The sequence below is a fragment of the Talpa europaea genome (genome assembly GCF_964194135.1).
Source record: "Talpa europaea genome assembly, chromosome: 11".
NCBI classification, from domain to species: domain Eukaryota; kingdom Metazoa; phylum Chordata; class Mammalia; order Eulipotyphla; family Talpidae; genus Talpa; species Talpa europaea.
The window spans coordinates 1,781,064-1,802,653 of record NC_140078.1 but is presented as its reverse complement, the minus strand read 5'-3'; the positions used below and the strand labels follow the sequence as shown (position 1 = coordinate 1,802,653).

The window sequence follows — 21,590 nt, the reverse complement described above, 5'->3', positions numbered from 1 at the left end:
CACCAGGCCGCCCGGCGAGGGAGAGGGTCAGGAGGTCGGGCCCGGGCCTGCCCAGGCCCAGGCCAGGCCAGGCGGGGCGCTCCAGGCGCCCTGGCGTGCAGGGCCCAGGCCTGGCCCAGGTGCCCCCGGGGGGCCCGGAGCAGGCCTCTGGTGGGGAAACTGAGGCAGAAGCCAGCCTCCGGCCGAGGCCTAGTCGTGTGTGAGCCCAGTTAGGGGTAGGGGGGCCAAGACCCTTGGGGGTCTCAGAGACCAAGGGGCAGGGGCTTCAGGGCCTCCCAGTCCAGAGCCGGATTGGCGAGCTAGACGCTTGTAGATCCCGGGTTGGATTGGGGTGGGGTCTCTGGGACGTTGGCTAGCGAGGCAAGGATTGGGGGGATTTAAGTGCTTGGAGATCCAAGTCAGGTCTTGGGTAGGGGGAGTCAGACAATTGGAAAGCCTAGGTGGTTATTTGGGGAGGGGTCTTTGCGCTTGGGCGAAGCGCAAAGCTGCTGCGCCTGTCGGACTCGAGGCCCGAGGCCTTGTCAAGAGAGGCTTCTGTGCAGGGTGGGCCTAGTAGGCCAGGCCGAGAGAAAGAAAGTGAACAAATCAGGACTATTAAGTGGGCGGGGGGCCCCTGAGAGGGGGGTCACAAAGGGTGAGACATGGCCACCAGGCGTTTAACCGACGCTTTCTTGTTGTTGCGGAATAATTCCATCCAAAACCGGCAGCTGTTAGCCGAGCAAGTGAGTAGTCACACCACCTCCAGCCCTCTGCATTCACGTAGCATTGCTGCGGTGAGTCTCCTGGCGGCCTCTCCGACACACGCACCGTGTGCACAGCGGCTCTGCCTGTCTGTCTGTCTCTGTCTGTCTCTCTGTCTAAAAGAAAAACAAGATGAGAATAATAAGACTCATACGGAACTGCCAGGGCTCTGGGCTGAGGTCTCGGGGCAGCCATCACTCTGGATGGGCGAGAAAACCAGTTTTAGGCCCCTGGTCCACGTCTGCCTTGCCCTCTGTCCTCACTTCCGCCACCCTCCCAGCCCCCGCACCCCTCCACTGTGGCCACCGCCGCCTCCAATTTACATGTTTTTAACACGAAGCTTTGGAAGCTTCAGGCCTTTTCTAAAGCCTTTTTGTTTCGTTTTGTTTTAAGCCCCCTCTCTCCTCCCCCTCCCATGCCTGGCCTCCTTAAATGGCCGAGTTGCCTGATCTCAGTCCCAAATACTTGCAAATGAACAGCTCCCTCCCCCAATGAGGAAGGAGGTGTGTGCGTGTGTGTGTGTGTGTGTGTGTGTGTGTGTGTGTATTCTTTTTCACCCTTTCTCTTTAATGGCCTCCCGCCGGCTGTGTGGCTGTGTTCCCTAGGAATAATTGCTTCACTGCTTTCCTGGGGGCTCATGTTTGTGAGCTGTAAGGTGCTAGGTCCGTCGTTTTCCATTTCCCACACAGGAAATTAAGCTTTTCCCTCCATTCGAACTTTTTTAAAAACGCATGGTGTGTATGTGAAAATTAATCCCCAAAATAGCACATGGTTGGTTTTTTTCCCCCCCTGACTTAATCAACCCGAACCTTTCTTCAGCCCAGCAATGGACTCTTTCCTAGAGAGGGCATGGAAGAATACTTAGGTTTTTCATGGGGTGACTTTTCCTTTCCGAGCCTCAGTTTCCTGCTCTGTTCAATGCGGGGATGGTTCTGGATGAATTCTTCAGGGGATGATTAGCTCTGTGATTAATCTGATAATTGAACAGCGCAGTTATGGAGCTACTTTGTCGTGGGGGCTACTTGTTGTAAATAGAACAGGATTGACTGAAGAAATAAAATCACCCCAAGCCAGTTTATTGGGGATTATACCTGAAATACAGTTTTGGAACCTCACGTTTACTTCACCTCTCAGCTACTGTGTTGCCTTTTCATATTTTTCTTTATGACTTTAAATGCTTCACAAAAATTATGCCATGTGTTTTGATTATTGACACACTGTCTACAAAGACAGTTTTTCCTTTTTGTACATCCTAAGTGGAAAATGTCCTTGGCATTTTTCTGTATTAGCAATACAGAAAAGCTCTTTTAAGTTGTGTGAACAGTTTTAGGAATAAAAATCTCAGGTTATTTTTTAACTCAGGTTAAACACAGTAAACAGTGACTGTGTGTAGGTTTTCATTTACTTAAGAATTTGAAGCGTTTTACATTTGTAAACTGAAAGAAAGGGCATTATTGTGAAGTAAGCATGGGACGGAAACGGGCTAATTCCAGCGCTTGTTTTGAAAATGATGTTCTGAAATAAGCCAAGAATTAGAGAGTAGAAATTGAATGAGTAAAATTTCTCAATGAAATTTTAGTTTTGTTAAATAAGATGTTAAAAACTGCATGTTTCTTAAATGGCTTGATTTTATGTTACCTCGTGGGAGGAAAAAACATGAAAACTGGAGTTACCATTTCTATGGTTATCAATTTTAACGGTTGAAAAAAAACATACTGTCCACTTTAGAATTTTTAATCATGTAAGACTCAAAATACCCTCGACTGATAGGTAGTGTGAGACTTTTAAGATTATTATTGATGGTTAAATTCGACAGTTAAATCATTGGTGTCCGAGACGGGTAGCTTTTTGAAATTACATCTCTCCAAGTCAAGCCGGTTTTGAAAATGATGCTCTAAACAAGGCGATTTGAAAATACATATATATAAGCCAAGTCAAATAATTTAAAATGGAGAGCTAAAGTATATAATTCGGAAAAAAACGGATATTTCAGAAAATGTGCAGATACAGTTCACTAAAAATGGGTAATTATACAATTTGGAAAAATAGAAATGTCAGAAAATAGAGTTTCATTTAGCCAACTTATACTATTTCTTGAACATAGATTTCTGAAACTAAAAATACATGTCTAAATCAGAACATTAAAAAAAATATTTCCTATGTGTTACACCCTTTAAAGATGTTATATACTTATATTAGTCTGGCAGCTTAAAATCTTTCTGAGATCACTCTAAACAGTGAGATCATTTAAAATACAATTTTATAGTCAATTCAGATTATTTAAAAGATTTTGTAATTAAAAAGTTTGCTTGACTTAGATAAATTTAGAAAGACAATATATTTTCATTGTGTGCTTTAAAAACACATGTAACGCATTTCTGAAGTTTTTTAGGGGTGAAGTATTGCTTGCAATTGATTCTGCAGAAGGTATCCCCTGAGCACACCAAAATAGGGGCAACATGTTAGCAAGAAGGTACAATTTTTTCAACTTTTCTGGAAGTTGGAGAAGTGTCATGAACATTTTGGAGAAAAACCACGTCTAACCAAACTTTATTGAATGTTTTTCATTGCATATCCAGCTAGTGAAAATTTTAAAACCACGTTTCTGATACACGTTTTAAAAAACCATGTGGCAAAATCAAACAAAACTTTATCTGTCAAATCTGAATATGAGCTTGATGCTATTAAGAAATTATTAGTTAATTAAAATTAATTAAATTTATTTTATTAGAAAGGATTAGCAAAATATCAAAATACCAACTTATATACTTAACCCACCAATAAAGGAAACAAATAAAGCACATTATTATTAATTGTGAAGTCTGCTTATGTATGTGGAGTAGATAGACATTGTGCCATTTTACATGCATTTTTGCATGCTTGAAGATCAATAAATAAAAACCTAACATATGTCTCTGTCGTGTTAAAAAATTAATAAAACAATTAAAAGAAGACAGTTTGCAAATATTTATCTAAAACTCAGTTAATTAAAAAGGAAGTGACTAAATCTAGTTTAACTTAAAAAAAAAAATCATTACCAGAATGTTAAGTTCCTGCTTAGAAGAAAAGGCTGTAGTGCATTTTGTTGTACATTTGGTATATATTTATTACCTCTCATAACGAAAATTAAGTCACATCTATAATAGATTGTAATAGATTAGGGTGTGGTTTTTGTTTTTTCTTTTTTTGTTTTAAACCAGAATTTCACATCCTCATTTAAGGAAAAAACTGTGGAAATTGATTGAAAAGTGGTGTTTTTGTATTTCACACACCTCAAAACAGGGCACACTGCAGCCGTCTCAGTCACAACGTTTCACCCTGCATTTTGTGTGTCCTGGTCTGTGGACAGACTAGAGGGTGGTCGGGGAGGTGATGGGCTGTTGTCTGCCCACCAGGTGCACCACCACAGGTCTGTAGCCTGGAGGCGTGGATATGTACCTGCGACAAGCAAAAAGCCCCCGTGGCAGAAGGACCCAACATCCCCATCCCGTAGCCCTCTGCCTGTTGCCTTCACCATCTTCTGTGGTGTCCCTCGCAAGTCCCAGCCCCTGGACACACGACTCTTGTGCTACCAAAAAGCCTTTGCCCACAGAAGCCCAGCTACGCCTGTACCTGGCATGCTGTGTTCCAGTGCTGAGCCCTGCAGGGTCTCTGACACGGGAAACCTCTCTGCGTGATAAGCCTCTAGTCTTGTTCCTCGTGCTTTTTCCAGGCTCTGCATTCTCGGCTCAGGCAGAGTGGCTAAGTTTCTTGCCTAGGAATGATACCTGGTTTTTCTGTATCCTTTTAAAGCACCCAGATCTAAACAAAATTCTGCCTAATTGCAATCTTGATTGTGTTGGTATTATGAGTGAAACCAATGGTGAAAAACAGACTGTGGGTTTGATTTTTAGACCACCAGCAAAATGCAGTTGTTGCATTTCTCATTCCTTTTATTGTGGTCTCAGTTTTGGGTGTCCCTCTGAGGCCCTGCCTCAGGCAGCATCAAATGAAGGAGCTTCGGACTGTGATGTCTGGGAATTTGGGGCTCAGCCTCAATCTGTGGCACACTCACAGTGCGTCTTTTAGGCAGCTCGCAATCCCTGGAGACACCTGCCTTGTTTGTACACGGAAGGGTTAGGGTTAGATTACTTCTAGTGACCTATTCGCTTCCCAGTGCTTTCTCAAATTCTAGCATATTCCTCCTGACCTGGGCACGACAGTGCTGTGCCTGTCAGTCCAGTCAGGGCAAGCAGGACCAGCGCTGTTGAGAAGTGACTTTGGTATTACATCGGCCACATGCAGTTTTGAAGGCAGCACCTCACTCAAGTCGTCATGGGCGGCTTGGCCTTCAGCTGAAATGAATTCACGAAGTTAAATAATCATCCCAGAGGATGTGTAGAGTCCAAGGGATAAGTGAGAAGTCGGTGTGGCGTCGCTGTTCAGATCTGATGAGGTGCCTGTGTGTGACTGATGTGGTTTCCTTTGACCGGGAGTGGGTCTAACAGAACTGGAGCTACTTTGTTGCTGTTTACTGCCTGCTCTGTTCTCTGCTTTAAAATAATGTGTGATCTATAAATGCAAGCCAGGGTTTAATTGGTCTCAGATTAGTTTGTAACTAGCACATTATTTTTAATAAAACACTGTGGGCTTAAAAACAGCCAGCAATTACGCAGCAGCTATGGCGGTGAGAGACCCCAGGCCCTGGTTCAGTCTTGACTGGACGGCTGGCTGAGCCGGCGGAGAGCGCGCTGTGGCCCTGGCCCTGCGCTGAGTGCTGCGCACATGCAGCTGCCTTCATCCTCCCGAAGCTCTGTCGAGGAGGAGTGCTTGGCCTTCTCAATACGGAGGGGGGAGAAGCAAGGTGTGGAGGAGTTAGCCTTGCCCGGGGTTGCCCGCCCAGTGCGTGGGGGGGCTGGGGATGGGGGGCTGCCAGACCAGGACCCCCGCTGCAGGTCCCTGGACACGGAAGACCTGTTGTTTGCAAGTTGTCCTGAGATGGGGACAGCATCTTTGTGTAGCTCCCTCGGTAACCGTGTGCAGTCCCTTTTAACTTGCATGTTGAAGGCTCTCACTTGTAGTCCAGGCTGAATCTGCTGGAAAACTAGTCCCCTGTCTTTAGAATCCAAGTGTGAAATCATTGTATATTTCCCTTTAGATCTATTTGCTTTTCTGCTTCTAAAGATTCCATTGGAGCAATGAGGCTTACTTGAGAATAAGGGTACTTTGTTGGATAAAAGTGAAGCAAACTTTTCTTCTGGCAGTAACGGAAATAAAGTAAATATCACTATAGCATAGACCTGTATTTCCAACTCATTTTGCTCGACTTTTCCAGACTTCCTGAGTAAACACAGATGGGTTTCCACTTATTTTTCAGTTTTATGTAGAAAGTTCTTTAGACTATAAATTCCACATGCTACTTGAAGCTTTCAATATTTGCTTGATTGTATGCCATTGGCAGGTCAAAAGCCTAGATTTAGACATTATAAAGATTTAGAAGGTGATGATGTGTAGTAACGTGTTTTCGTTTGGCTGTATTTTGGTTTTTCCTGGTGGTGATTCTAAATGTTTTAATTCATGTCTTGATGAAGGTTTCTGGTCACTTGGTGGCAGGGGGAGTTTTGAAAAGCCTTCTATTTTTAAGTAGCAAAATGAGGGGAGAGGGCTCTGTAAAAATGACTGTTCCGGTTTAATTCCTGGTGTTTGAGGTGGGAGAAGCTATCACAAGTAATTCCTTGAGTTGTTAATGAAACCGGTGGCTGGGAGGTGGGGTGCAGAGGCCTGCATGCCTGGATGTGTCCCCATCTGAGCTGGAACAGGCTGTGTGACTTCAGGAATGGCTTTGTACACCCCAAAGCTTGTCTTTCTTATTTGTGAAGAGTCGTATAGAGACCTAGAATCCCAAGTACCTGATTTCACCTCTTATCAGGGAATAATTGTCCAAACCAAAAGATCAGGGTGGATGCCCAGTTAAGGCCCTGGGAGGCAGGCTCCTGTGCAGCAGAGATCTTAGCCCCGGGCCACCGCGGTTCCGTGTGAGGGCGTCGGCGGAGGAGCCCCTGCAGAAATGGCAGCTGTGCACGACACGCCGCTGGAGTTGAGGCTTCTGCCTGTGGCTTGTATTATTAATAAAGGCACTTCAGCGCTTTCTTTCTGAAAATGTTAAGCTTTAAAAAATAAAAAATAAAAACATTTCCTTTATAAAGTAAAAGATAATTAAATCAGATTTCCATTTGACACTCTCTTCTCTATTAATATCTTCTGGCACTACTATTGCTGCGGGGGTGTGTATACAGAGAGTTCTCCTTTGCTCTCCCAGCAGACTGTGGAAGCGGTGAAGAGGACTTTCAGCTTTCTGTAATGTCAGCTAATTGAATTTTCCACGGAGGAATGTTGCCGGATTACATTTTACTGCTTTCAGTGTTTGATGATATTTTGACCCCGATAGGCCAGTTTCATTTGCACTATTAATTTTTAAATAAGGAAGTTTTGTTTTTTATTTTCTAGGTTTATTATTAAGCATAAATTAATCAACACAGTTGATTACTGAAATTCACCACTAATTATTTCAGGGATCAATACTGTAAAAAAAAAAAGGCTAGTTCTTTAGATTATCTATCATTAGTAAATGTCTCTTCAGAAGATTGAGTTCCACATTGATCTAAAAATGAGCCTTTAGTTTTAAATTGAACTTAATCCTCTGGCTGCCGGCGCTTCTTCCTTCCTATTTCCCCCTTCAAAAAAAAAAAGAAATCTCTCCCTTTGTTGACTTTTTATAATAGCTTATAAATAACTGTGTGTGTTCTAGAGCGTAACAATACACGCCAAGCAGGCAGGGAGACTTTTCCTTTTACCACCTGTGTCTCTCCAGCAGCGTGTGCTTCCTCGGCGGCTCATCCCCCCCGATAAAGCCGTGTCTGCGGGTTTCATTTGCGGAGACCTTACCTGTGTGGTCGCTCAGATCTTACCCAGATGCAGCCACGGGCAGTTACTGTGGGGTGTTCATTTTCTAATTGGGTTGCCTTCGCAAGACTGATTTACATGTTCTGATATAGATTTACTTGACGTGGTAAAATACATTTTCCCTTTGCTCTCCTGTTTTATCTTCCTAAGGAAAATTGAGGATACCGTGTGTGACACTTGATATCCATGGACCAGATTAACAAGATAGTTTAGTGAAACCAAAGCAAGCGCGTTTTATTTTTTTCTATTGTATTTTGACTTTCACAGCTACGTATTGTTTGTTTCCTATCTCATTGACTAAAACAACAATCATGGTGAATAAAAATAAAAAAACCTACTGATGTAGCTTTTTTAAAAAAGGGAAGAGTCAGAAGGGGAGGATTTTTGAAATGCCTCGGGTAGTGGGTCTTTATTTTTAGTCAACTGTAGAGTTAAAATCTCAAGTGTTTTCGCCACTGACCATACCTTATCTGTCTGTCTGTCCCCTTCCTTCTCTCCTGTTGCTATCCCTAACTGGATGGGAACACCCTGTCTCCTCAGGAGCTGGATGAGGTACTGTGTTTTGAATATTTTTGTATTACACTTGTTTTCTGAAGTCTTTGATCATATATAAAATGCTGACAGTTTATACATATTCTAGCATTTGTTCTGACTCCTTACAATTGGCTGTATTTGATCATTTTACTGAGGATTTATTTAACATGTTTTTCCACCAGGTGAATTGATGTTGAGGATGGATAAGAGCGCTGTTTCCCCCTCTTGGGAAAGTATCTCAACTTTAGAAGCAGTGAAGAATTTTCGGGCACCTATATAAACTGGGTGGTTAGGATTATGTAGGCAACCCCTTGGTTTCTGAGACAGATGCAGCGAGGTTGCCCGGGCGGGGGCATGAGGGCATGGTGCCTGTCGGGGCCTGCCGTGGCCTCGTCACAGCCCTTCTGTTGGGATTCCAAGCTCCTGGTGACCGGGCCGTTCTGCCCTCTGAGCAGCACGCTTCTGGCCTTCTCATGGCTTATTAGCAATTCACCCCAAAGCTGGAGAGAGCGCGCTGGATTCTCGGAGCGCTGTAGGGCTGAGGGAGGGAAGGCCAGCTGTGGTTGTTGACTTGCAGCTCTATTACCCGCTTCGACTGTGAAGGGTAAAAAAAATAAATATATATATATATATTTTTTTTTTTCCCCTAAAGATGGACCATTTCAAGAACAGTGTGGGGTATTTTTTGCTTTCGTTTGTGTTAATTCACGAGTGTGAGCAGTGTGGAGGGCTTGTTGACACTCGTACCGTTAAGAAGTGAGGCTCATCGGTGAGGCCGTGGAAGGTGCTCCCAGACACTCTCTGGGGGAAGGCACACCTTGGTGTGGGCAGCGAGTCCCACTCTAAAGAAAATAACACATTTAGACTTGTGTCTACTTGGAAGATTTCTGAGAAGAGACACAGAAGCCGTTACCAGTGGGTGCCTTCTAGGAAAAGTCTTCGACAGAAGAGAAACTTCCTTTCTGTTGCTCATCCCTCTCTTGCGGTGGAGCTGTGTTTGAAAGTCATGTGCCTGCGTTACTTTTGTTGTTAAAAAGCATTTAGAATTTTAAGACTGACCTTAGCTGGTAACTCACTGAAGCAGGTGCCCTGGCTGCCCGGCCTGACTCGGGAGCCCCGGCCAGCTCCGGCTGGAGAGAGGCTGCTTCAGTGCAGGCAGCCCCGTGGCGGGCTCTGGGGTGTGCGGGTGTGCGCGCATGTGCTGACCAGACCGAAAGCCTTGAGGCTCAGGGGTTTGGAAAGCAGCTGCTTTTAGAACAGATGTTAATGAACCGTTTGGAAATAGGGGACGTGGGCCCCCAAAGGGAGGTGTAGAGTGAGGGAAATAGCGAAGAACCCAGCCGCTTAGGTCAGCAGTACCGGCCTCTCCTCGGCGTGGGCCCCGGCGCTGGTCCTGTTTCCCTGGCTCTGCTGCCCGAGCCCTTCCCGGTCTTCCTGCCTCCTGTTTCAGCCGCCAGTTCCGGACACGGGCTACCGCTGTGGGGACTGGAGACTTGCTTTCCGTCCTCCGGAACCCGAGTGCTAACAGCGCTTCACCTTTGTTCCCGAGACCCTGGGCAGAGAAGCACTTTCTCCACCACACCCTCCCCTGCCCTGTGTCCCCGACTCAGAGTCCAGCCTGCGCATCCTGCCGCTCCCTCCAGCCCTGCCTGCGCGCTGTCTCCTTTGTCCAGAGCCATTATGTCTTTCTGAAGTGCTGTTTCCAGAATTGTACAGCATGTTTTTTAATTTACTTCATTTATTTGTTCCATACGTTGCTGACTCATTGGGCTAATTACCCCTGCTAAGTGCCAGGTGCTGGGCTGGGAGCTGGGGATGGGCTCGGAATGGTGTCTGGGGCCTGGGCACCCCACGGCAGCAGCTGGGCTGCGAACCCATGTCCTCCAGGAATACTGAATGTGACCCCAGCTCCCGGTCCCCCCCCCCCCCGTAGGTGAGATCTGACTGTGCGGTGGGGCCGCTCAGAACTGGCCTGCCGTCTGTCCACTTGAGTCTGTCCTGCTCAGACCCGCTTAGAAACCTGTACCTTGCGGGGGGCCACTCTTCATTCTTTTTCAGAAATGCCAAGTCGGGGGTGCCCTGAGAAGTGTGTCCCTCTTCTGCTCCCCTCCTATGACAAAGTAATTCCTCAAGTCATTGAGATTTTAACGGTCACCATAGGAAGTTTGAAAAAATGGCAAGCTGCACGCGTCCAGCTTGCAAGCACGCGGCCTGGGGAGGCCGGGGGTTGGGGGGGGGGCGCAGGCACTGCCTCACTGTCCGCCTTCATCACGTAGGGAGCAGTCCCCTCGCAAGCTATGCCGTCAGGCCTTGAAAAGGTCAGGTACCTGGCGTTGTTGCTCCCTGTGTGCCTGTTTGAAGGGTTGATCTCAGAGTTGAGAAAAAAGGACAATGATTACATCTGAGGACTTTTTATCTCTATATTGTCTGTACATTTAGAAAGTGTCTATTTTGAATTTTTATTAGTTTCATAATCAGAAAAGGTAAACTGCTTTACAGCTGTGGCAGATGTTTCTGGGAAAGGCAGCTCTGACACCCTGACTGGTGACCCTCATGCTTACCTGTTCCCTCAAGGGACCTGAGGGCTCCTGACTGGCTGTCGGCATCACCTGCCCTTGCCTGGCGAGGTTTGCTGGGGCCTGACCCTCAGACAGCTCCTCCACGGCCGCCTGGGGAAGCCCAGCGGCCATTTTCCATATCCCTCTGGGCTTCTCAATTGTCCACTCTCACAGACAGCCAGAATTGTCGGTGTGTTCCTCTTTAGCAGTGCGTCATGGCGGGGTTCCTGCGTGTGATTCTACAGAGCACATTTGCCATTACCCTAGTTTGAGGGTGCTCTTCGTGTGCCTTCTAGGGAGACTGTATACTTGGAATAGCAACATTTATGGTGCGGGGGGGACGACTCTAAAGGGGCAGGTGCGGGTGCCCTGATGGATGCGAGAGAGCTGGAGCCGAGACCCGCCGGGGGCCTGTGGGTGTGCCCCTCGCGCCCTGAGGGGGCCCAGCGCCTGTGAAGTGGGGTCAGTGGCTGTGTGTGAGGGCCATGCACCCCACAGAGCACGGTGGATGGAGGTACAAATAAAAAGGCCAGAATTATTCTCATAAATACAACTTTTATAACTTTTTTCTTATTTTGAAAAAATGCAGGGGTTTTATTTTTTTTGTGCTTTAGAAGCACAAGTTCAGCTGAGAAAAAGCTTTATATCCGTTCATGTCCAGTGGGACTGAGTTGAAATGCAGTGAGGATAAATACAGCGGATTAAAATCTGGCAGTTTTTGAAGGTCTGTATTGAATAGGAGGACAACGTGAAAACCCATCAAGTCTGGATCTTAAAAGATAAGAAAACATGATTTCAAATGGGAAGTGAGGCTTCTAAAGTTGGAAGTGGAAGGGATGATATTTTACACTTAAAATGTATTTTTCTTATGTTCCTGTTTGTTCACATTTCAGATAATTGACATTTCTCTTCAATTCTGTTTTTCTATTCCTAAAACCTGGGTTCTTGGTGTTTTTTTTCCCATACAGCACACACTGTGGTGCGTGTTCCAGATGCACACACCACAATAAAGGACACGTGTCTTCTGAGTAGGGCGCCTCTCCTTGCCGAGGAGGTTTTCCTGGCCCTGCCTGGGGGCGGGCCGGGGAGGGGCGGCTATAGGAATCACAGAATTTATTATTCTGTACTGGATAGTTTGCAGTCCCGAAGAGTCAGCTGTTCTGCTTCCTGAGGAGGTTGTGGTACAGTGCGGGGGGAGCTAGCTAGCTCCTGGCCCTGCCTTGAGGGGTCTCCACATGAGCAGGTCTCCTCAGGACGCGGCAGAGTGTGTTCGCCCCAGTTCTGATGGATGCGCCTTTGTGGGGAACACATCTCTCATGTGAGAGCAAGTACGGCTTAAAAGAGTTGAATCCATTTCAACTAACAAACGTGATTTATAATTTCTCGTTTATTTTCAGATAAATTGACACTAATTACTATGTAGATAAATTTAGGTAAATACCATTTCTGTATCTTTTTTTAGTTTAATGTGTATTTGTACGCAGCACAAAATAAGATCTTGAATTTAAAAACCAAATTAAACAACTTATTATTACTTTATGGAAATAAGGTGTAATAATGAAAGATGGTAGACTCAGCAGTGAGCCGCCACAGTGGAAATTCCCCAACCCAAGAAGAGGCCCCCTGGCAGTTTTAGGTTTGGCTTGGTTTAAGCAGCTGGAGGTTGAAAGTTAAGTTCTGTTCCATTTAGGAACAAGTCTTTGCCTGGTACCTGCTGTAGTGCTGGCAGATGCTGAGACTGGAGGTGCTGCCTGCCTATTCAGGCACCCTCCAGAAAAGTGGCACACCTCTTGGTGGCCGGAACTGGAGTTTTGAGGAACAAACCCGCCTGTCATCATCCGCACCAACTCTGCGGGGTGAGGTCTGCACCTCAGTGTGCAGGCGATTTTCTGCTGACTCGATGGGCTCATTGGAGCTGTCCCTCAAGGTCTGGTGCAGCCGATGGGGAGCGGAGGGGGCTGTCGTTGGTCTAACCTCAAGGTTTATTGTCCTGGTTTGTTTTCTTAGCAAACTGCGGTTGTATTTCATGGGCCTGCCAAAGTGATGGGCAGTTTGTGGAGTGGATGAAGCTTCTGGAATCAGCCTACACAGGTTTTGATCTGTGACGTGATAGCTTTGTGACCTTGGGCAAGCTACTTAGCTTTTCTGAGTTTAAATTTCCTAATTTATACCTAGCTCCCCTTGATTTTTCTGGTGAGGGTTAAAATAATAAAAAGAGGATAAAATTCCTATTAGTGAACTCTTAAAAACAAACAAGGTGGTGGTGCTTGAAAATTCACCACTAAACAGACTCTCAGAGCCCCAGATGGCTCAGGTTGTGTGACACATGATTTGTTTGAGACCTGAAATGACACCGTGGACCTGCAGGGCCCACACTGCGGCCGAATGCCACAGACTGAATCACGACTCAGGCTCTAGGGACTGGGATTCTGGTGCCCTCAGCACGGTCACTGTGCCAGATGCACTCCCTGAAGGCATCCACATGCCCTGGGCAGGTGGGGAGAACCTCCCCAAGGGAAAGGGGATGTGAAAGACACCAGTTGACTTCTCGGGGTTTTGCTGTGTGTTCTCTGTGCAGGATTTAAGGCCTTTTACTTTCAGAATTCTTTTAATCTAGGTTTTTCTCTGTCAGATATTTTCCCCCTTTATCTGTGGAATTTTAAATGTGGTCTTGATCCTTTATTGTTAGGAAAGCAAACAAGTATTTGCTGAATGAATGAAAAAGTAAATTTAGATAAATGCAGTGAAAGGGTAAGAAAAGCAATATAAATTCTTCACCCAATTCTTGCAGTGTGATTCAGAAAATTTGCAAAGTATTACCTATAAAGGACTTTTATATGCTGTTTTCCATTATTTTTTGATCATCATTTGGGTCTTTTGAAACTGGCATTTATAAATTCTGAGCTCCGGAGGGCACCTCAAGATCCTTCCCACCCCTTGCCTGCCTCCAGGCAAGAGAACAGCATAACCAAGCCAAACCGGTGATTTTCCTCTCATTCTTAAAAGCTTTCTACGCCAGTGTATTAGATAGGGAAAATAAACACAAACTATCGGTATCATTTAAAGTAAGTGGAAATGTGGCCTGTGGACATTTAACTGAAGAAAAGAAATGGCAGTATAAGGTTGCAGTGAGATTTGAAGGGTTGCTTTTGCCAAATGGCGGCTTTCTAGGCAGTTCTTTCGCACATTTTAACACCTGGCTAATGATCTTGAGACTAAGATGACTGGGCCAGCCCTGTTGACAAAGTAGGCTACATACATGTAAATAAGCCTTGCTGCCGGAGATGGTCTGAGTGGTCCCTCGCAGCCCTGTCTTTCTTCCCACTGTGTCTGGGCACGTTGATAGTTGCTGTGTGTGCAGTGCTGTCGCGGCGCTGGAGACCGAGGAGCCTTTCTTTTAAGGATTTGCTGTTGACTTTTTTCGTGACATTTCTATAACTAGGTCATGTCAAATTCATGATCACTAGTATATCCAAGGAAATTAAGAACTGGTGCCTGAAAAAATAGGAAACAATTGCAAATCCTAGCAGCATCAAAGAGTGTTTATAGTCCAGGCAAGCACACTAACTGCTGTGTTTCTATGTCTTCTTATGGGGCAACATTTAAAGGGGAGTAAGAGTGTGCTTATCTACATGGAATTTGAGTGATTTTTTTTTTTTTTTGATGTCCCTTTATTCCCCTGTAGCTGGCTGATGACCGCATGGCTCTGGTGTCAGGCATCAGCTTAGATCCAGAAGCAGCGATTGGCGTGACAAAACGGTCACCTCCTAAATGGGTGGATGGCGTGGATGAAGTAAGTTGAATGTTAGTTTCACACTACTTATTTTTTGGTTAAAGTAATTAGGGCATTAATGTCTTCTAGCCTGCCTGCTGTGGAAACTGGGGTATCCACGCAGGAGTTCACATCCCTGGAAATGCTTTAGTTTTAGGGTTATTTGCGTTACACAGCACAGGTGGTGTTCATGTGTGTGCTTATGAGTTGGGTCTAGTAGGAACAACTTGAATTAAAGGAAGAAATTGAAGAACTGTGTGACAAGGAGCGGTATTTGAATTTCTGGTCATCCGAATTAAAAGTTGCTCACGCATCAGTGAGCCTACAAGTTGGCTGAAGACTGAACTCTGTGCGCTGAGTGTAGCTAATTGTCTCTGAGGCAGACAGCTCCCTGGCAGGCGTCAGTGGAGTTCTGGTGACTTCATCTGTTTAGATCCAGTACGATGTTGGCCGGATTAAGCAGAAGATGAAGGAATTAGCCAGTCTTCATGACCAGCATGTAAATAGACCCACCCTGGATGACAGCAGTGAGCAGGAGCACGCCATTGAGATCACCACCCAAGAGATCACTCAGGTGAGGATGGACGCGGACCCCAGCAGGAACGGGCGTGTCCCAGCCATGGCACTGCTGTCTCCAGAGCCCTCCCGCGTTCAGCTCTAGGTCCCTAGCAAATCATTTCCCCTCCCACCTGGGTGCCCAGGACCTTCAGGAGGCCCGTGCCCCCCGCGGTGGGCCGTGCTGACCCCGGGGGAGTGGAGATTGTGGGTAGGTGCTGCTGCCAGTTGAGCCCAGCTTGGAGCATGACCAACTCAGTTGTTTGATTTCAGCACCAATACCTTCTGGCTTGTCTGCTAGTGCCGGGGGTGAGGGTCATGTTAAAAATGGTCTCAGAACTGAAAAGACCGGGAGCCATTGGCCCAGACAGAGTGTATGAGTGTCCTAGAGAAACGCACTATCCTGGGAAACATTCTCGTAAAATTTTAAATTTCACCAATTTGTAAATACCATGACTACTTTTCAGCCTTTAATTTTAGCTGGTGCTGTGGGGAAATGCCTGGGCTTCTGGGAGGTCAGAGTCCTGGTACTTTGCCTGTCACGGTGGCATGATCTCGTGCGGTCCTAGTGACTCTGGTGTTCTCATCTGTAAGATGGGAGTAACCGTAGTGTATACAACACCTGGCCAGACCCAGGTCCGTCTTCCAGGATGTGTGCATTAAGCCTCAGGTCATTTTTCTCTAGTCCCCCGCCCCAGCGTGAGCCTGATCAGCCACCTGTTCGGCTTGGACTGGTGAGGGCAGAGGCATTAGAGCCGCCGGCTTCCTCTCTGGTTTTCTGTTGAGCCACGGCCCGTTCTCTCAGCTCTTCCACAGATGCCAGCGTGCTGTGCAGGCGCTGCCCAGCCGGGCCCGCAGGGCCTGCTCAGAGCAGGAGGAGCGACTCCTTCGCAACGTGGTGGCCTCGCTGGCGCAGACGCTGCAGGAGCTCTCCACCAGCTTCAGGCACGCGCAGTCGGGCTACCTCAAACGTGAGTGTCACCCATGCGACACCAGGGAGTTTGGGGTAATACAAATTCCAACACTAGGACCATGGAACTGCTTTTTTTTAATCCCTTTTAGCTACCAGCTTTCCATTTCACCCGTGCCTTTCATTGCTAGCCTTAGCGCATCCATGCCCTTCGCGACCAAAGGAGGCCTCCCCTGCCCCGACGTGAGCCAGGCCCAGATGGCAGCCGAGGCTGGGGTAGCAAAACAGCTCACATCTAAGAAAACAAAACTTGTTTGGGTCAAGCGTGAAGAATTTGAAAGTCACACTAGCATGTTTAACAAGGCTATAGCCACGGATAACTATACAAACAGTTGTCTCTGAATTAAGCTCCCTATCTGTATAATGACAAGTTTTTGAGCGGTCCTGAAAATCTTTCCTGGGGGCGCTGTAAACGGGGGCTCCTCCGGCACTGGTGATTCCCTTGGTCTCCCTTTTCTCTCTGAACCACGCAGGTCGGGTCTCAGCTGCATCCTCATTCTGATTACCTGTAAACTGGGTTTTTCTTTACTGCCACTGCAGTCACCAGTATCCCCGCATATTTCCCCCAAAACTAGTTCTCCCTTCCTCTGACAACGGGCGTATTTGTATTTTAATTTTTTTGACTTCTAAATTTTGATTAGGACCATTTGGAATTCTTTACTAGAGATGCTTCTAGAGCGAAATACTGATTTTTTTTTTTTAATGTTTACGACAGCAGTTAGATTAAACATTTCTGCTTCACTTAGGGCTTCTCAGATATTCATGTCATTTTGCCATTCGCTTGGCATTGCATGGATTATACACATTGACCGTGTGATTTTTGTCTTGAATAGCCCAAATGCTTGCATATCGTTGTGCGCTTATAATCCCTTAGTCTCCCTCACCTCCGCTGGAGATAGGCTTCTTTGAAAGCTGCTCTTGCCATTTTGTTGAGTTTTACTCTAGATTTCCCCCTTTTAATGGTGTAGCAGTAACCAGGGTGGTTTACATATTCGAGTAAAGTGAATTCCTATCTATGATAGGCATGAAGAATCGAGAGGAAAGATCCCAGCATTTTTTTGCTACATCAGTACCACTAATGGATGATGGAGACGATAATACTCTGTATGATCGGGTACGTGAAGGGGCTGCAGGATTAATACCTGTACATTTGCACTCCATTCTCTCTCCTTCTCCTCACAGACTTTTCACTGCTGTGCACTGCAAAGGGACCGGCATTGCTTGACTTGTCTGTCCATCAGGTAGTTTTTGGCAGTAGGCAGAAGGGCAGTCATGGGGCCCATGCTGGTTCTTCCTGTCCAGGGGTTCCAGGAGACCTTGACTCCTGCCTCCCAGTGCTGGGGGAGCAGTTTGCATATCCCCTCTCGGGGACCCGGAGTAGCATGGGGTTGTCCCCGGCGGGTGTGCTCCCAGTCTGTTGGCAGCAGCAGACTTGGGGTCTTCTCCACACCACCTGCTTTGACTGGCAGTGCCGTAGACCTGCTTGTGTGGGGATTTGAATCTCTCCGGTGAGGGAAGAGGAAATGCTTGTTTCTGCGCTTCATAGAAATTGTTCTGGAATTCATTTTCCTTAAATTATACCTGAAAGGTACACACCATAGCTTTCTTGAAGGGAAGGAAGCAACCCTAACATATGTGTTCTGTGCTCTATTTTTGCTAGGGCTTTACAGATGACCAGCTGGTTCTGGTGGAGCAGAACACACTGCTGGTGGAAGAGAGGGAGCGTGAGATTCGCCAGATCGTGCAGTCCATTTCTGACCTAAATGAGATCTTTAGGGACTTGGGAGCAATGATTGTAGAACAGGTTCGTGAGTTTGCCTTCTTCATCAGTTGGTTTTCCTGCCATAACACCCGGTATTTCTCCAGACTTTTTTGATTCTGCACTCAGGAAAAAATTTTGAACCTGTCTTCCAGAGTGAGTGAGAGAGTGTGTGTGTGTTGCATGTTTGTACAAAAAATGATGTACATATACTGTTGTCAGTCCCTTAAAGGTATTCAGGTTTTGTTTTGTTTTGTTTTTGTTTTTGTTTTGGAGGGGAAGATAAAGAAATGTCATTACAAGTTCTCAAGTTCTCCTGTGCTTTGCCCACATCCAGGGGTCGCATTGGAACACCCTACTTTGGGGACCTGTGAGTCCTACCTACCCTCAGCAGGGGTTTTGGCGATAGATAAGATTTCCCTTCTGCTTTTGGCAGGTTATTGTGTAATGCAGCTGGAACTGCTAGCTTTCAAGTAGAATTAAATTGTTTGTTCACTGTTACAATCTGATTAGGGCATTTTATTATCTTGCCAGGAGGGATTTGGGTCCTGATCCCCCTGAAACCAGCTGCAGAATGGAGTGTTGAGGCTGTGGAAGATCTAGTTACATTAATTACTCCTGCGGCTCCCCGGGACCGCTCCTGCTATCTCAGACAGTGCCTTTCCACAAGGAGCCCTGTTCTCCCATAGAGCCCAGTGTCCCTTTTCTCTATTTGAACCAAGAAATTAAACAATTAAAAACAAAATTCTCCTCGAGGCAAACATTTAATTTTAGATGGTGCATTGGAGCTTACCATCTCTGCTCTGACCCTTGGAGACCTGTGCTGACGTTTATAGACTTGATAGCCAACACCCAGGCCTAATCACAACCGGGCCTGGTGTGACTGGCGTGCTCTGCCTACTTGAATCCAAGTATCTAAGCAGCACCTGGACATAGAAGCTGGCCGTCTGCTGCTTAGAGCATATTTCCACTGAACCGTATATTTTAAAGCCCCGGTAAGTCCAAATGTGGCATATCCTACAGTTGCTAAATCCAAAATAGAAGCCTCAGTTTGTTAGTATTTCTTTCTCATGAGCTAGACTTTATTGCAACTAACACAGCACTCTGCCATTGAGTGCCTAATATTGCTTGATGATGGATTCCAGAGCTTTCCGTGTGTACCTTTACAACACAGTTAAGTGAAACAGAATAATCCTGTGGGTAATGATGTCTGCAATCTGCATATCTCATTTTTGAAGCTCAGTTTTCCCGCTTGCAGCTATTGATGACTTATAACTGTCACCTCTTACTCAGGGCACAGTCCTTGATAGGATTGACTATAACGTTGAGCAGTCCTGCATCAAAACTGAAGATGGCTTGAAGCAGCTTCACAAGGTAATATCTTTCAATAGTTGAGAATTTGGGGGCCTATTATCAAATACCAATGCTCATAAGAGGATTCTTGCGTCATAACTGCCTTCTGCTTCCTGCTTGTTGCCGACTCTCAGTCTCGGAGTGTGAAAATGTATGACAGACGGTTTTACTCAAACCATGACATGGGTTGTTGCCATTTTATTCCAGTTAATGACTCCAGGGGCACCGCATGCCATTTGAGATTGCCGAGAACTCCCTTCTGTGACAATAAAGTCTGAAGGAGTAAAGGTTTTCCCCTTTAGAAAAGATTTCATCCCTCCTCAGCCTCCTTGCTTTAGATAATCAGTTGAATGGGCATTTGCTGAAATACTTGTTGAGCACTGTCTGTCTGTGCTGCCAACTCAGGCTTTTCTTGTTGTGACACATTTCTGATGAATTGCTACTGAAGGATCATTCTGAAGAAGATAAAAATCTAATTTTCCCTTTTAATTACCACAGTCATCCATTTGCTACCTTGAGAAGAGCGTAGTGTGTTGAAGTGAGAGTATTAGCTCTTATTCTTTGCTAATAAGGTGGCTATTTCAGGACTATTTTTCTTGATATTTGCTAAAAATTAAAGGAAAGCATCTTAGAAATCTTGTAATCAGTGATGAGAAGCATACATACGCTTGTAAATGTAATTGGGTGCGTGTTTTCTTTGAAAGGAATATGCTACTTGGCAATTAACATAGGTTTTTGTCCATTTCCTTCCCTTTTGAGACCCCGTGGTATTTCTAGCTGTAGAGCAAGCATTTCCCTGTTCACCGAGTGCGGCCTGTGCTGCCTCGTCATTATTCTGAAGCCAGTTGTTCCCTGTGGCAGGTCTGATCCCACCCAGTGGTGTAAGGTCACCCAGGTGACACCCTGCACAGGTCCGGCCAGAGCCCTTCGCTTCCCTGTCCGCACGCGCAGGGCCTGGTGTGGGGGCCACTGAGGCGCCTGAGTGTGATGATAAAGAAAGGCTTGCCCTGTCCAGCGAAGGACTCTCAGCATCCAGAGTCACTTGAGCCCCAAGCCTGTATATTAAGAGTGAAAAATGAGGTGAGTTTCTCACTCCACGGCACCTAGGTTTTGATGTGCTGGTGAATGAGGCGCTGGCTTCGTGGTTTCTTGAATAAAAACGAGTGCACCATGTTGTGTAATATTACACAGGTAAAGGGGAAGGCTTTCTCTGCTGGAGTGTGCAAGCGTAGTGGGAACTAAAAATTTTGTTTAGGTTCTACTTCTATAAATCATGTTGAGAGGTTTTAAAGTATGTCGCTTAGCACTGGCTTCCCTGGTGTCCTGGGCTACTGATGAGAGCCATGAGCGTGCTCTGCGTCTCTCTCAAGTCACAAGCCATGGGTGCGTGGCGGCCGTCCTGTCCCGTGCAGATGGTCGCTCTGTGCAAGCCACCCTCGAGCCAGGTTTCCCCTCGGTTGAAGAGTGGCTCCTGGTGGGTGTGGAGCTGAACTTGGGGAACAGAACCACCAGTCTGACAGTTGCTGGGGAACACGGGAACAGCGTGGACATTCCTAGCAGCTATATTCCAGGTTGTCTCCTCGTCCTTGCCTGTGACGCAGCCCCTGGAAAGGGCAGAGCATGTTCTCCTTTGCTGCGGTTACAGACACCCCCAGACTCTCCTCTCCCCACTCTCTGCTCCAGGTTGGCCCCTGGCAGCACAGGGTCACCAAAGTTTGCACTGTTTGCAGGCGGCTGGGCTCCCCGGCGGCTGTGGAGAGCACAGGCCCTAGGGGTCTCTGCTGTCTGCGCTGTGTCCTCAGAGCGCAGGAGAACTCAGCCCGGGTTCTCTCCAGGATACGTGGCACCCCCGGGGCACTTGCCCTTTGTCTTTCCTAGAGTGAATTGTTTTTCCTGTCTCCACGTGCAGGGCAGATGGGAGCAAATGTCAGGCCAGAGCCCTGCGTCCTGGCTGTGGGCGTGGGCTTGGTTTTCTAGGGGAGGAGGTGTATTTTCATCCCAAGAACTGGGTCCAGAAACGAGAGGCTTCCCGCGAAAGGAGATGGGGTCCTCCCAGTCAGCCGCTGGAAGCATCACTAGGAGGAGGAGAAGCAGGCCTGCCGTCTCGGTCTTAGCAGCGGGTCCCGCGCCTGTTGCGTGCACCCAGGGTGGGTTGCTCCCCGCGTGGGTGACTTCTCTGGCGCTGTTGGAAGCCATGGTGGTGCCGCCGCCAGTGGAGGCGCCGGTCCCACCGCGGAGTCAGGAGGCCGGGCGGCTGTGGACGGTGGGGAAGTGACTGCCTTTTCCCTCCTCTCTCTGTAGGCAGAGCAGTATCAAAAGAAGAATCGGAAGATGCTTGTGATTTTAATATTATTTGTCCTCATCATTGTCCTCATTGTCATCCTCGTCGGCGTGAAGCACCGCTAG

The 21,590-nt window shown here is 46.7% G+C and overlaps 1 protein-coding gene across 6 annotated transcripts; it reads left to right on the top strand.

The window, feature by feature from the left end:
- Window positions 1-641: 641 nt before the first annotated feature.
- STX16 (syntaxin 16) lies at window positions 642-21,590 on the top strand (the record flags this gene model as incomplete). Of its 6 annotated transcripts, none has more annotated exons than XM_084247031.1 (9): window positions 642-722; window positions 8,224-8,235; window positions 14,461-14,568; window positions 14,981-15,121; window positions 15,908-16,073; window positions 17,095-17,186; window positions 17,733-17,876; window positions 19,125-19,205; window positions 21,486-21,590. In XM_084247031.1, the coding sequence occupies 9 exons, from the start codon at window positions 642-644 to the stop codon at window positions 21,588-21,590; spliced, it is 930 nt and encodes a 309-aa protein (XP_084103157.1). The 6 variants fall into 6 exon arrangements, with proteins under 6 accessions (XP_084103157.1, XP_084103155.1, XP_084103158.1 ...); XM_084247029.1 differs by having other exon boundaries at window positions 642-773; XM_084247032.1 differs by lacking the exon at window positions 8,224-8,235.